Source organism: Peromyscus maniculatus, chromosome 3 (genome assembly GCF_049852395.1).
Source record: "Peromyscus maniculatus bairdii isolate BWxNUB_F1_BW_parent chromosome 3, HU_Pman_BW_mat_3.1, whole genome shotgun sequence".
NCBI lineage: Eukaryota > Metazoa > Chordata > Mammalia > Rodentia > Cricetidae > Peromyscus > Peromyscus maniculatus.
The window spans coordinates 86,056,517-86,071,459 of record NC_134854.1 but is presented as its reverse complement, the minus strand read 5'-3'; the positions used below and the strand labels follow the sequence as shown (position 1 = coordinate 86,071,459).

General features: G+C 38.3%; 1 protein-coding gene across 2 annotated transcripts in view; it reads right to left on the bottom strand.

The window, feature by feature from the left end:
* Grid2 (glutamate ionotropic receptor delta type subunit 2) overlaps positions 1 to 14,943 on the bottom strand; it is a 1,417,491-nt gene that overhangs the window by 149,096 nt on the left and 1,253,452 nt on the right. For both annotated transcript variants that reach the window (XM_042273420.2, XM_042273418.2), the window contains exon 14: positions 302 to 468. In XM_042273420.2, the coding sequence (XP_042129354.1) occupies positions 302 to 468 (167 nt within the window). The remainder of the gene's footprint in view (positions 1 to 301; positions 469 to 14,943) is intronic.

Sequence of the window (14,943 nt, the reverse complement as noted above, 5' to 3'; positions counted from 1 at the left end):
GTTCACTTCCTTAAATGTAGACTAGACTGCTTAGCTTCCATCTTAATTTGTAGCACATCTACTCTATTATATTGGAGAGTGAAAGAAGTTATATACAACAATACTTTACTCTTATTTATGGAGAAATAGAACACATTTTAGACAAGACATTTCTTGTAAGACAACCACTGATTGGAACTGTTTTCATATAATGATTTTTGTAACAGAAAGAAAAATGTGATGCACCGGACAGTGTAACTAAGTATATTTTTAAAGTCTAAATTCCCTCCTTTTTTAAATTTAGACCATTTAATAGCCTTACCTTTGTGAAAAGACATCTCGGTAGGGGCTGCCATGCTGCAGTGCAATCCCATACCCCCGGTCAGCAACAGTATTCCCAACGGTGTAGAAGGAGCAGTCTGGGTCATTGATAGCCACATATTCCAATACAGCTGCATCCCATACAAAAGCATAGTTTCCATATTTTACCTGTGAAATATGAAGGAAGGATTAAAATAAGACTTACGGTTGAAAATTACATAGAATAATAAATATTACAATAGTATATGCAAAAATTATAGAATACGTGTGTTTAAGGAAACTCATATTTGAGTTTCTGTTAGTCTATAGCTCTTTACTTCTAGAAATGTGAGAAGGTAGAACACTATCCATGCTTCCAGAGAACATGGCTTGTAATAAGAGGATCCTTGAGTTGTAGATGTCATGTGGATTGGAAGAAGGTTAAAAGCATGTCTCTGAGTTTGCATTGAGCCTTGCTACTTAGATTTTCATGAGGGACAATTAAAATCTATGATTCTAGAATTATTAAGAGATGCTGACTTGGTTAGGTTCCGAGGCCGCTAAACTAGGCATCTTTCTTCATAGTCAATACAGCTTCCTCATGACCCATGTTTTACATAAAAGCTCACAATTCCCATTAAGGAGAAATTACTAATACCACTCCACCCGCAGTCCTCACTTTGTTCTTCTGAGTTCATGTCTTTCCAAATACAGATTGTGGAGCTCTTACAATTGGAGATAAAATAAATCTCTCTCAAATGTTTTGTTGACATGTTAGAAAGTTTTATCTTATGCATTATATTGTCATGTCTTCTTTCCCAAAGAAGCCTTATTTCCCTTGATGGTCATTACAATTAGGAAAACAATTAATTCTACAACAACCTTCTTCATCAATATTTGGGAACATAAATTCATAGTGGGTCATCTACAATGTATTTTAGTAATTTTTTCAGTCAATAATAACTCATATGAGAGCCCACTGTTATGGTTTGGATTTAATATGCCTCGCCCAAAAGATCATGTGTAGTTGGCTAAGGATGCAGCCGGTGGTATGGTTTAGAGTTGGATGGCTCATGAGGCCACGGACTTCATCAGTGGATGAGCTCATTGACAGGCTCGTAGCCGCATAGACTCTTGGGTAGGGCAATTAATAGACCCTTAATTCTTGGCAGCATGTTGTCAGCTTTGGAGATATTTCTTGTCCTTGGGCCCTTCCTCTTTGTCCCTGCTTCTTGTCACACCTAAGGTGAAGTGCTCCCCTCCTCTCTCCATGTCCTCTCATCATGATGCCCTCTGCATAAATAACAACCGTGTACAACTATGGTCTGAAACTATGTTCCTTCTACTCTTAAGTTGTTTTCTCAGATGTGAGGTCACAGTGATAAAAAGTAACTGATACACACATTTATCATGAAAGCGATTATGAAGGGGCCGGAGAGAGGGGCTGCTCTTCAAGAACATTGTTTCTTAACCTTCCCAATACTGCAGTTCTTTATATTGTGGCAACCCCTAACCATAAAATTATTTTTGTTGCTGTTTTATAAAACTGTAATTTTGCTACTGTTATGAATCATAATGTGACTATCTGTGGGTTTTTTGATGGTTTTAGGCAACTCATGTGAAAGGGTCATTCAAACCCCCAAAGGGGTCATGACCCATAGTTTGAGAGCCACTGTTATATAGGACCTGGGTTTCATTCTCAGCATCCACATGTTAGTTTACAATGTTCTGTAACTCCAATCCTAGGGAATCTGACACCCACTTCTGTCATCCCAGGGTACCAGGCATGCACATGGTGCATAGACATACATGCAGGCAAAACACTCATACACACAAAATAAAATTTAAATAATTTTAAAAAGGAATGAAATAAGCAATTATGATAAACATCTCAATAAAGTTTATCTAGAAAATATTAAGTATAAAGATAAAATTTAATGAATTCATCGAACAAACAATTAAACCCCAAAGTTACTGTATTTATATTAAAAGAAGAATGTAGCATTATTAAAATGAAAGGGGTCATTGGAGATGGCTTAATGGCTAAACTGCCTGCTATGCAAGCAAAAGGATCAAAGAATCAGATGCCTAGATCTCAGGTAAATGCTGGGTGGGCATGGCAGCTCACCTCTACTGCCAGCCTTGGAATGAGACAGGGACAGGGACAGAGACAGGGATTCTCAGAGCAAGTTGGCTAGAGAGACTAGCCATGTTAGTGAGTTCTGGGTTTGACTGAGAGTTTCTGCCACAATGAATAAGGTAGGAGAGTGATGGAAGAAGATTCCCAATATTAATTTCAGGCCTCAAAATGTCACATACATGCATATGTATCCTCATATCTGTGAACATGTATATGCACATGAAAAAGAAGAAAAAAGAAAATAGAAAGAAAAGCGATATTATTTCAGTGTTAACCAAGTACCAGGAAACTACCTCTTGTAAGGAAGGGAGGCATCATAAAAAACTGAAATAGGGCCAAAGAGATAATTTAGTGTTTAAGAGAACTTGCTGCTTTTCTAGGGAACCCAAGTTTTGTTCCTAGAACCCATATCAGGTGGCTCACAGCCATGCAACGCCACCTCCTGATGCCTCTTGTCTTCTGAAGGATCTAGAGTTACATGTACATACCCACATGCACACAAATACACACACACATGATTAAAAATAATAAAAAATAATCTTAAAAATGTTGTTTCACTTGATTCTTTGCCAGGTATGGTGGTGTACACCATTAATCCTAGAACTCAGGAGGCAGAAGCAAGAATACTCTCTGAGTGTGAGGCCAGCTGGTCTATGCTACTGAGTCCCAGGCCAACCAGAGCTACACAATGAAATGCTCACTCTCTCCCTCTAAATAAAAAAATCTTTAAAACCTTTGCCAATAATTAACACAGTTATTTATATTTATTATTATTTTTTGTTTTCTATGACATGGTTTTTCTGTGTAGTCGTGCCTGGTCTGGAACTCACTTTGTAGATCAAGTTGTCCTCAGACTCAGAGATCCAACTGCCTCTGCCTTCAGAGTGCTGGGATTAAAGCAGTGAATCAGGACTGCACAGATCATTCATCTGTTTTTAAACCAGGAGGTAATCATCATTTTCAGTGAAATATACTTTCTTCAGGCAGGCACTATGGTGCATGCCTTTAATCCCAGAACTTGGGAGGCAAAGGAAGGTGGATCTCCATGAATTTGAGGCCAGACTGGTTTATATAGTGAGTGCTAGGACAGTGAGAACTACCTCGTGAGACACTATGTCAGAAAAACTATAAAGAAATAAAGAAATATAGAGTCCTACCAAAAGCAAACCATTAATAACTCTAATGGTGTTGCCAACGGATCAAGAGAATGATGTCTGCTATTACTTCAGCTTGACACTATGGTGGTATATTAGCCTGTGCAATAAAAGAGGGTACTAGAACATGATTTCATTCTTTCAGGAAAAATTTGTTATGAGGTAGAGACAAAATTATATTATTTTATAACATAAAAAGCCTGCAGGAATTAACAGAACAAGTATTTGAAAGTATTTTAAGACAAGGACTAACTATAAGTAGGCTGTCTTATAACTTACCAATAAAAATATATTTGAGAAGAATATCCACTTACAATAAATACAGCTACTTAGTAAAAATTTGATAGCCTATCATTTGACCCTACATAAAAGAGTCTTAAAGACAATGCAGAAGAACTTGTTTTTATCTAAGTGTAGTATATCTCCCAAAGTCTAGATGCACAGTTGAAAAAAATATACATATATATATACATATATGTACATATGTATACATATATATAGTATTCCTCAAGTTATTTGAGAATTTAATACAATTTCAAGATTTTTTCTTTTCTTCCTTCCTTTGTTTCTTTCTTTCTTTTTTCTCTTTGAGACAGGGTCTCACTATGTAGCTCTCCTGGAACTTACTATGTAGACCAGGCAGGCCTCGAACAAACAGAGATCCACCTGTTTCTGCCTCCTGAGTGCTGAGGATTAAAGGCATGTGCCACCATACTTGTACAATTCTAGATTTAAAAAGAACAGTTTAAGGCCTATTAGTCACCTTCTATGGCTTTAAAATCTTTGCTTTTTCAATAAAAAGCTTCTCATGAAATAACAAATGAACTAAAACTGTTAGGGCAGTTCGTCAGACTACAACCATCACAATCACCAGAGGATTCTTGTATTAGAAAGAAAGATACAAAATCACATTGCAGATTTGCTACATTGAATATTGGAAGCTTAAAACCTGGGAGTATGTTTCAGCAACTCTCGCAGAGTATGCATAGCCTTCCTTAAATATTTCTGTTGCTACTGATGAAACGCCAGTGTAAGGAACCATTTTCTACAGATAAAGTGTAAGAAAAATTAACAGGGAGAGAATCCTAGAGTACTGATGTAGAAGAAACTGGGAATATTTGACTAAAAGTTTCCCCTGCACTGAATCTCATGTCTGCAGATTTATTCCATAGTTTTTTTTTCTTTTTCTCATCCTTTGTATCAGACATCAAATGTCTGGTCTATTTCCAGATTCCTCTGTCTAACTCTATGATTTTTGAGATATATCAGTGACATTGAAACTTCCTCTAGGAACCCATTTTGACCTGTTCTCTTCTGTGTCAACAGCCACTATGTCTTCTAGAACTCCTTCCAGCTTCTTTAGAATGGTCCTCCATGCTTGGGTACATCCCACTATGCTAACTAGAAAAGTGCTCTAGGGCTATCGGTACTACGTTGTGAGCTGTGACATTGCACCTCAATGTATGGCAACATTATTGTTGCTGTTACACATGCTATTTCTAGCAATTTAATGTTAGGAAGCTTTATGAGTGAATTTTTAAAGAGAAGTATTAAGATGGTGTGATGATAGCCTGTAGCAACACCAGTGAAACAATTTTTAAAATGTTCTTGACATTTTTCATTGCCTAAAACATGCAATCACTGCCCTTTGGATGGTTTTAAACTATCGAATTAAAACCATTGAGAAAATACTCATTAGCAAAGGCTACAGTCATCCTTCAAGGGAGAAAATAATTGAGAGGCTGGTCGAGGAAATGACCAATCCATCTGACTAGGTGGTGGATGTTTCACAAAATTTCCACTAGCTTTTGTTGTTGAGATCATTTTGGATTAGCAGCTGAACTGAATGTCACTGATATATTTACGAGTGTGGGGCTTCACTCTAGGTTATGCAAAGGGTGAAAGTATATCTGAGTGCTTCCTCTTCCTATTTCCCTGACCACGTGGTGATACATTTTGTGATATCACAATTGTGATAATCGTGAGGAAGACTACAAAGTGATATCTACTGCCACTGTTCTCCATGTATGGACCCCAAAGTAGAGATATGAAGATGCCATGATATACTATTAGAGAAAGGTAACCATCACTGTTAACCTTTTCACCCAGCTGGGAACCATGCAAGCCACGATAATGACTGGTCTGACAGGATATATCCATTTGTGCATAGTCACATGAATGTTTTGGGAGTAACCAAATCCTTTCTAATTGGATCTAAGGTCCGCTCCATGAGATGGAAGCCAATGCTGAAACTGTTAATGGGGTTAAGAACTTGTGGTCTTTGTCCATAGGAGAGAATGTAATACTATTATTTCCTTAAATGAACATAGTTTTAAAAAAGACTTTTTTTTTGGTGATTTTTTTGAGATAGGGTTTCTCTATGTAGTTTAGGTACCTGAACTGGATCTCACTCTGTAGACCAGGCTGGCCTCAAACTCACAGAGATCTGCCTGGCTCTGCCTCCTGAGTGCTGGGATTAAAGGTGTGCACCACCACCACCACCACCACCACCACCACCACCACCACCACCACCACCACCACCACCACCACCCTGCCTTTAAAAAGACTTTCAATGACTTATTGCTATATCCATAGAACATAGAAGGGTGCATCTCTCACTCCTTATCAGAGAAGCTTCTTCTTGAAGTAGATGGCAATTGATACAGAGACTCATCACCCCCAAGTGGTAATGTATAGAGAAAACCACGAGACTATGCCGTGCTCAGCCCTGACTGAATGCAGCCATTTCCCCAAGGCTGAGGACACTTGGTGGAAGAAGGGTTAAAAATAACCTACGAGCCAAAGAGAAGGGTGCCTTCAAGAAAACCGTCTCCTCTGGATACAGCAGAAGGGTTGAAATTATAAATCTACAACAGTTGTGACGACATGCACAAGACTTGCAAAGCTTGAGCCAGACAAAGTCCTAGCATGGAGGCATGTGGGTGGGCACACAATCCTACCACTATCTGAAGAGCTCTGGGCATTTAATAGCTTCTGCAAGAAGGGCAAATCGTCTTTCTTCAATGATACGACCCCTGGTAGGTGATGACAGTCCAGGGAAAACCCCACTTCTAAGAGTAAAAACTGGAATTGGTGGGGAAAAACGAAGAAAATTCAGAGTTGGGTGGGTAGGGGGGATATAGGAGAAGTCATGGAGTCATGAATATGATAAATACATTGTATGAAATTCTTCTTTAGTAGAGATGTGGGGATGATCTCAGATGAATTGGGGGAGGGGAAGCCATTATCAGAATAAATTGCATGCAAAAATTATTTTCAATAAAATAAAAATAGAAAATAACCCACTACTTAAAGACAGGTACTATTGTGATGGGTAGACATTGAATTTACTGATGTTCAAGACAGTAAGCCTCATATAAGCCCCTGAGGTACAATTAGAATGGGGTAGCCCACAGAGAAGTCTTATTAGATTCCTACAGTATAGTCACATAATTGCCTTAGGTTCAGCTTAAAGATTTTCTCCTAAGTTCTGTGCTGACAGTTTTCATGCATCTTCTAAGACCCTGAAACTGAATTTTGGAGGGTTATGTAAATCTTGAGCATCTTTCCTTAATTTGTTTACAGCTGGGTCATTGAGACAAGTCACACAATTGTTGTAGCATACTGGGTTGTCATGTGCACAGCTTCTGTTTAAAGTGACTTAAACAGAAAGGAAATTCATTTTCATGGAGAGGAATTGGGATAGTTTGCTTAAATATTCCAATAACTGAAATAGTTGAACAAAAATTCAAATATTTAAGTTCCATATCTATGTACCTAACTGATTAAACATAGATACTCCACGGAGAACACTTCTTGTTCATGCACACTCTACTAAGCTAATCATTGTTTTTGCAAGTTTCTTTCTGTCAGATGAGGAAATGTAAACTTTCAATGTTATTTTCTCAAATATTTGCATTTCTGGCCCAGTAAGGAGAATCGAAAGTGTATTTTAAAACGTATGTTCCTCACTGTGCCGTGGATGATGACATATTTCTTTCTCTCTGTAGACTGTCCTGGTTGCTCTGCTCCTATTCCAACATCCCCGTTGTGAAATGATGAAGAAAGAACTTGGTAGTTGGTTAGGAGGTACCCTCCATGTTAATCATAGAAGCCCACACTACAGGCAAATACACTTACCGTCTACCAACCCACCAAAAGTTGATTAGGAGGTACCCTCCCTGTTAGTCATAGAAGCCTACACTATAGGCAAATACAATTACTGTCTACCAACCCACCAATCTTGATATGTATTGAGAGATCCATATTCATTCTTACATGAAGCTCTAATTTAGTCAGTTTTTATAGGCTCACTTTAAAACCTATAAAGTCATGGAAAATAGCAGTTGTAATCTTTTCTTTTACTAAGAAAAAAATCACTGGAAACAGTTTTAGAAAGATGACATTTAAACCAAAATAGTAAGATAAGATTTTTTCCTTATTGACAGCATCCAGTATTTCTTCCTTCCTTCCTTCCTTCCTTCCTTCCTTCCTTCCTTCCTTCCTTCCTTCCTTCCTTCCTTCCTTCCTTCCTTCCTTTTTTTAAAAAAAGATTTATTTATTTATTATGTATACAGTGTTCTGCCTTCCTGCGTGCTTGCAGGCCAGAAGAGGGCACCAGATCTCATTACGGATGGTTGTGAGCCACCATGTGGTTGCTAGGAATTGAACTCAGGACCTCTGGAAGAACAGCCAGTGCTCTTAACCTCTGAGACATCTCTCCAGCTTCCTTCCTTCCTTCCTTCCTTCCTTCCTTCCTTCCTTCCTTCCTTCCTTCCTTCCTTCCTTCCTTCCTTCCTATTTATTTATTTATTTATTTATTTATTTATTTATTTATTTATTGGTTTTTTGAGACATGATTTCTCTGTGTAGCTTTGGAGCCTTTTCTGAAACTCACTGTCTAAGCCCAGGCTGGCCTCGAACTCATAGAGATCCACCTGGCTCTGCCTCCTGAGTGTTGGGATTAAAGACATGCGCCATCACTGCTGGCCCAGTAATTTTTTTTTTTTTTACAAGAACAGATAACTTGTAAGGGATCTTTTCAGATTTATAAAATGCCCTTTCCCATGAGTTTCTTTGCTCTTTCCAACACTTTGAGACAGCTGATTCTACAACACCTACGTCATAAGTGCAGTGATCCAGCTTTCTCTAAGCGGTATCAGTGACCAGTGGTTGATTTGGAACTCAAGCTCAAGGCCATCTGCTATGCTCCTTTCACAATATTAAAGACAAAATTTCATGGAGACTTTGTCCACAGGAAAGCAAAGGCAGGTGAGATACAGTAATCTCCGCCTTTAAGGCATAGAGCATCGAATTTGAAAAATAACATTGATGTAAGTAAATATATTGTAACACAAGATGTGACAAGAACCATGAAGAATAATGCAGCTCCTTTGATGCTCTGTAATCACACTAGTCAGATGAAAGAACTGAGAATTTAAAAGAAAATGTTGGCATTTGTTGAAACCATGGGAATGGATGACTGTGCTTTCTGTGATTACAAAACCCGAAGGCTTGCTGATTCTGTGACCATTCCTAGCTAAGCTTTTCTGATTCTCGGGATTGAAATGAAAAAAAAAAAAAAAACATGTTTAGCAATTTAACTAAGCCCAAGAATGGAAATCTTTAAAATTAAAAGATCTGAGACTAAGTCAGCAAAATAAATTCTAATCTTGTAGGCCAAACTTCATTATAATTTTAACTAATGGTCAGTAGTGGATGAAGTGATGAAGTGGGCGTGAGTTACAGGTTAATCATACAGAGTTATGATTAACCCAGAATCGATCCATAGTGGTCCTTGTAATTCACTGCCCATATAAGTCCTCAAGATGAGATGGCCTTAATATTTATTACATCTGGACCTAAATATTCCTCTAAAGGAAAATTGATAATTTAAAAACATTCATCACTTTTGAACTTACACAACACAGTAAATCATGGTCAAGTCCACATTCAAGTGTTTAGGATTCACACACACGCATGCACGTATGCATGCACGCACACATTTATTCAGATATAGGTATGGTTTTGTTTACTGCTGCTTCAGTTATAGATCTACCATATTTTGGTATACTTCATATTGCAATTTCAATTTGTGCTCTGAGATAGTCATCACAGGCACAAACTTTCATAAACAAGATATGAAAATGTTTAAAATAAATCAACACAAACTTTTTAAGAATGTCTTCTTTTAAAACACACACATGTACTAAATAAATAAATGTACTAAATTAAGGAATGACCGTTGCTAAAATGTTTATGATTCACATTCTGAAGTGAAGGACAAAAGAAAGTCCTTCTCTATGATGGAAAAACATTGAAAATGATAGTGCATAAAAGAATTACATTAAAACAAAAATATTCTTTTCTATACTTGTTTAATTACATTTGAAGAAACCACAGGGAACCTGGCAAAGGGTGAGCTGATACCCTTAAATTGTTCAATGTTACATGTGGATTGGAACAAAAATCTCAATGAAAAGTTGTGGTGGTATTGTATTCCCCAAAATATTGTGCACCCTAATAAACTTATCTGGGGTCAGAGAACAGAACAGCCACTAGATACAGAGGCTAGAAAATGGTGGCACTTACACCTTTAATCCTTGCCTTCTGGAGGCATGGACCTCTATGAGTTCAAGGCCACACTGGAAATAGCCAGGCATGATGACTCTCACCTTTAATTCCAAGAAGTGAGCCTTTAATCCCAGGGAGTGATAGTAGAAAGCAAAAAGATATATAAGGCATGAAGACCAGAAACTAGAAGCATTTGGCTGGTTAAGCTGTTAGACTTTTGAGCAGTAGTTCAGCTGAGATTCATTCTTAATAAGGACTCAGAGGCATCCAGTCTGAGGAAACAGGATCAGCTGAGGAATTGGCAAGGTGAGGTAGCTGTGGCTTGTTCTGCTTCTCTTCCAGCATTCACCCCAATAACTGGCCTCAGGTTTGATTTTATAAAAAGACCTGTTAAGATTCCTACTACAAAAAGTAAACATTAAAAAACTAAATAATAGTATTTTGGAAAGCTAGGGATATCTCAGTTTCTTTATTAACACTGTATTTTGGAACCTACCATTGACTTCTCCAAGATCAAATTACTTTCCTTATTTATAAGCATTTTTTTTTCTGAGAAAGAGAATTTGTACCTACATTGTCAGGGACATGATTCAGTGTGTTTATCGAGACAGACATCTCAGTCATGTTTACTCTACATGATGATTTTAAGAATGCTAAGGCTGAGACTGATCTTCAGCCTGTGGCATCATTGTGAGAGCTGGGGGCATATCTCTTCAAAACTAAACCCTGCTCTTCCAACAGGTGAACCATGCACTGTTTTAACACTCAAGCGTTTTCACAGAGCGCATGCAGTTAGTTGGATGTCATCACATAACAGTGGTGCTAGACTCAAGGACACTGGGCTTGAAAGAGCCACGAGTCACAGGGGATTTCATGTTTGACCACAGAAAGAGAGGAAGGCTTTGAGCTACAATGCTGTCCTGTCTGCAAGATATGCTAGGGCAATGGTGGCACAAAGTTTGTAGGAGTAACCAATCACTATTTGATTTGATTTAAGGCCCACTTCTCAAGATAGAACCCGTACTAGACATTGCTTGGGTGACCAAGAGCTTAAGACTAGATAGCCTAGGGACCTACTAGAAAACCAAATACTACCGTTCTAAACAAACTGAAACAATCCCCAACTTCAAACCAAACCAAACCAAGCAAACAAACAACCTCAAAATAAAACATAGCAATAAATGACATTCTGCTATTTTTATAGATCCTTGCCTTGCTCAGCCATCACCAGAGAAGCGTCTTCCTGCAGCAGATGGAGACGAATACAGAGACCCTCAGCCAGACATTACAGAGAGAGAGGGACCTTGGAACATTCCACACTAAAAGGGATGTCTCCATCAAATGCATCTTCTCAGGGCTCAGGAAGAGGAGGCAGAAAGAGTGTAAGAGCCAGAGGGAATGGTGGATACCAAGAAAATGTGTAAAAGAGCTAGGGATGACTTTTTAAGTAGACACACTCTGGAAATAACCCACTAACTCACTCTTCTTACAATATATTAATGTATTCATGAAGGCTGAACCTTCACCACCCTACTTCCCATACAACAGTGATCACAGGTCAATAGATTGTGGGGGAGACACGAGCTAACAGTATTCATCTGATCGTATAAATACAATGCCAATGCTGGGTTGCTTTCTTGACTGGAGCAAATGAGCCAGAAGGGATGAAAGCAATTAATCAGTCTTGTAGGTAGCTAAACTTTACTCTGTGAATGAACTAGAAAGGGATTTGTCCTAGTCATTTAACTATTTTTGAAATTTTTGTGTGATAATTGCCTTAAACTTTCATTTTTGCATGTAAATCCCTTCAGCTATATTTTAATTTTTGATAGGAATATTTTTATGCATTTTAAGTTCTTTTTTGTTTGTTTAAAGATTTATCTTATTTATTTATGCATGTGTATATTTGTGTGATTGTTATGTGCACATGCCTGTGCAGGTGTGCATGCCTCTGCACACACAAGGAAGAAATCAAACTATGACTCATTCCTGGGAGCAGAAGTTACAGACGTTTGCAGGATGCCCAACTTGTCATTTGAGTGCTAGATAGCAAATGCTCATAAAAACACTTCTCAGCCCTCAGAAAGGGACTGTGTTAATCTAAATATATATCCAGGCCTCCTTTAGAGGTGATGAAAATTAGTTTTCTATAATGGAGTCCACTGGCTATACAAACCACTCTTAAGAGCAGGCCCCATAGTCAGGCGGTGGTGGTGCAGGCTTTTAATCCCAGCACTTGGGAGGCAGAGGCAGGCTGATGTCTGGGTTTGAGACCAGCCTGGTCTACAGAGAGAGCTCCAGGAAAGCTGAGGCTACAAAGATAAACTCTTTCTCAAAAAACAAAACAGAACAAAACAAACAAACAAAAAGAGCAGGCCTCCATGTCCAGGTCTTCTTCTTCTCCTTCTTCCTCTTCTTCCTCCTCTTTTTCTTCTTCTTCCTCTTCCTCTTCTTCCTTCTCCTCCTCTTCCCCCATTTCCCTCTTCCTTTTTTTCCTCCTCTTTCTTTCTGAACAAGTCTTTTGTTTATATATTTTATGGTTTCTGTTCTTTCAATTTTTAGGAGATTTCTGTGTGTGCCAATGTGTGTGTCTCTATGTCTATGTATGTTTCTTGTGCTTTTTCTTTGGTCCTTTGTCTTTCTGTCCATAGTTTGTTTTTATTTTATGTTACTTTTTTCTTTTGGATTCTTGTTTGTTTTCTTTTTTGCATTCTTTTTTTATTATTAAGAGATTTTTCTATTCATTTTACATACCAACCATAGATTCCAAAGTCCTCCCTCCTCCCACCCCTCACCCTTCCCCCACAACCCAATCACCCATTCCCACCTCCTCCAAGGAAAGTTCTCCCATGGGGAGTCAGCAGAGCCTGGTACATTCAGATGAGGCAAATCCAAGCCTCTCCTCCCTGTAATAAGGCTGCACATAGTGTCTCACCATAGGCACTAGGCTCCAAAAAACCGGCTTATGCACTAGGGATGGTTCCTAATCCCACTGCCTAGGGTTCCCCTAAACAGTTCAAACTAAACAACTGTCTCATCTATCCAGAGGGCCTAGTCCAGTATCATGGGGGCTCCTCAGCTATTGGTCCACAGTTCATGCATTTCTACTAGTTTGGCTGGCTGTCTCTGTACATTTTCCCATCATGATCTTGATGTCCCTTGCTCATAGAATCATTCCTCTCTCTCATCAGTTGAACTCCTGGGACCTGGCCATGTATCTCTGCATCTGCTTCCATTAGTCATCATAGAGGGCTCTATGATTACAGTTAGGATATTCAGACATCTGATCACCAGAATAGGCCAGTTCAGGCACCCTCTCAAAGACCTAGCTATACCACTTTTGGGCATATACCCAAGGAATGCTCAATCATAACACAAGGACACAAGTTCAACTATGTTGATAGCATCATTATTCATAATAACAAGAACCTGGAAACAACCTAGATGCTCCTCAATTGAAGAATGGGTAAAGAAAATGGGGTATATATACACAAAGGAGTACTACTCAGCAGGGAAAAACAATGACATAATGAAATTTGCAGGCAAATGGATGGAACTAGAAAATATCATCCTGAGTGAGGTAACCCAGACTCAGAAGGACAAACATGTTATGTAATCACTCCTAAGTGGATACTAGATGTAAAGCAAATGATAACCAGACTGCAACCCATAGCTCTAGGGAGACTAGCTAGCAGAGAGGACCCTAGGAAGGATGCATGGATCACCCAGCGAAGGAGAAATAGATGAGCTCTACATGGGCAAACTGGGGGTGAGGGGGTAGTGGAGGGCAAGGGATGAAGGATGAGAACATAAGTGAATGGGAGGTTCGAGCTGGAACAGGGAGAGAGTGGGAGAGCAAGGAAAAAGATACCATGATAAATGAAGACATCATGGGAATATGGAGAAACAGAGTGCTAGGGAAGTTCCCAGGTATCCATAAGGATGACCCCAGCATAGACTCCTGTTTGTTTTCTAATGAGAGAGAACAAGAAAAGATGTGGATTCAGGAAGTTAGGGAGGTGGGGAGGTGGGTGAAGCTGGGGCAGGGGAAACCATAATCAAAATATAGAGTATAAAAAATAAATTTAACAAAGAAATAAAAGAAATGATGGATACCCTTTTTGTAATTCTCAAAGCTCTGAAATTGAAGTCACACATTTTACTATAAATAACAACTAAAATCCTTACAACTATTGCTTTTTTCTAGGATTCTAAACCTGAATAACTATTAGAAATGAGTTTGAAGTTTTGTTCAGTGACATACTTGGACTTGTGGAACAAGTGTTGGCCTCTAGAAAAATATTTCTAAAGAGATAGCTTCTAAGATGGCTGCATATTTTGACATTAGATGGTGTGAATTTTTAAAGAGAGACATCCCTGTTCCTATTTACATCAGAACTTTAGTTAAAACAGAAAACAATCATCACATTGTTCCTGAAAGACAATATGTTGTATTCAGACTTTTAAATGTAAGCATGCAATTATACAGTCACATAAATTGTGGTGTGTATAATCTTATAAACACAGTTTGTCTCATGAAATCTTAACCTAATGGATGATTTAGACTGCTAGCCATTATTTCTATGTAATATTATAACTGGGTATTTAGAATAAAACACAAAAATAGCATGGCTCACTATGTATGGAATGTTGTCCTTTGAGGTATTCCTTTCTGTAACCAATCTCCATATGAATTAAGAATAAAACTGTGTATAATTTTTTTAAAAGAGAGAAGAAAAAAGCCACAGAATTGGAGAGCAAACAAGAGAGATGTTACTGAAACAAAGCTGTAAAATT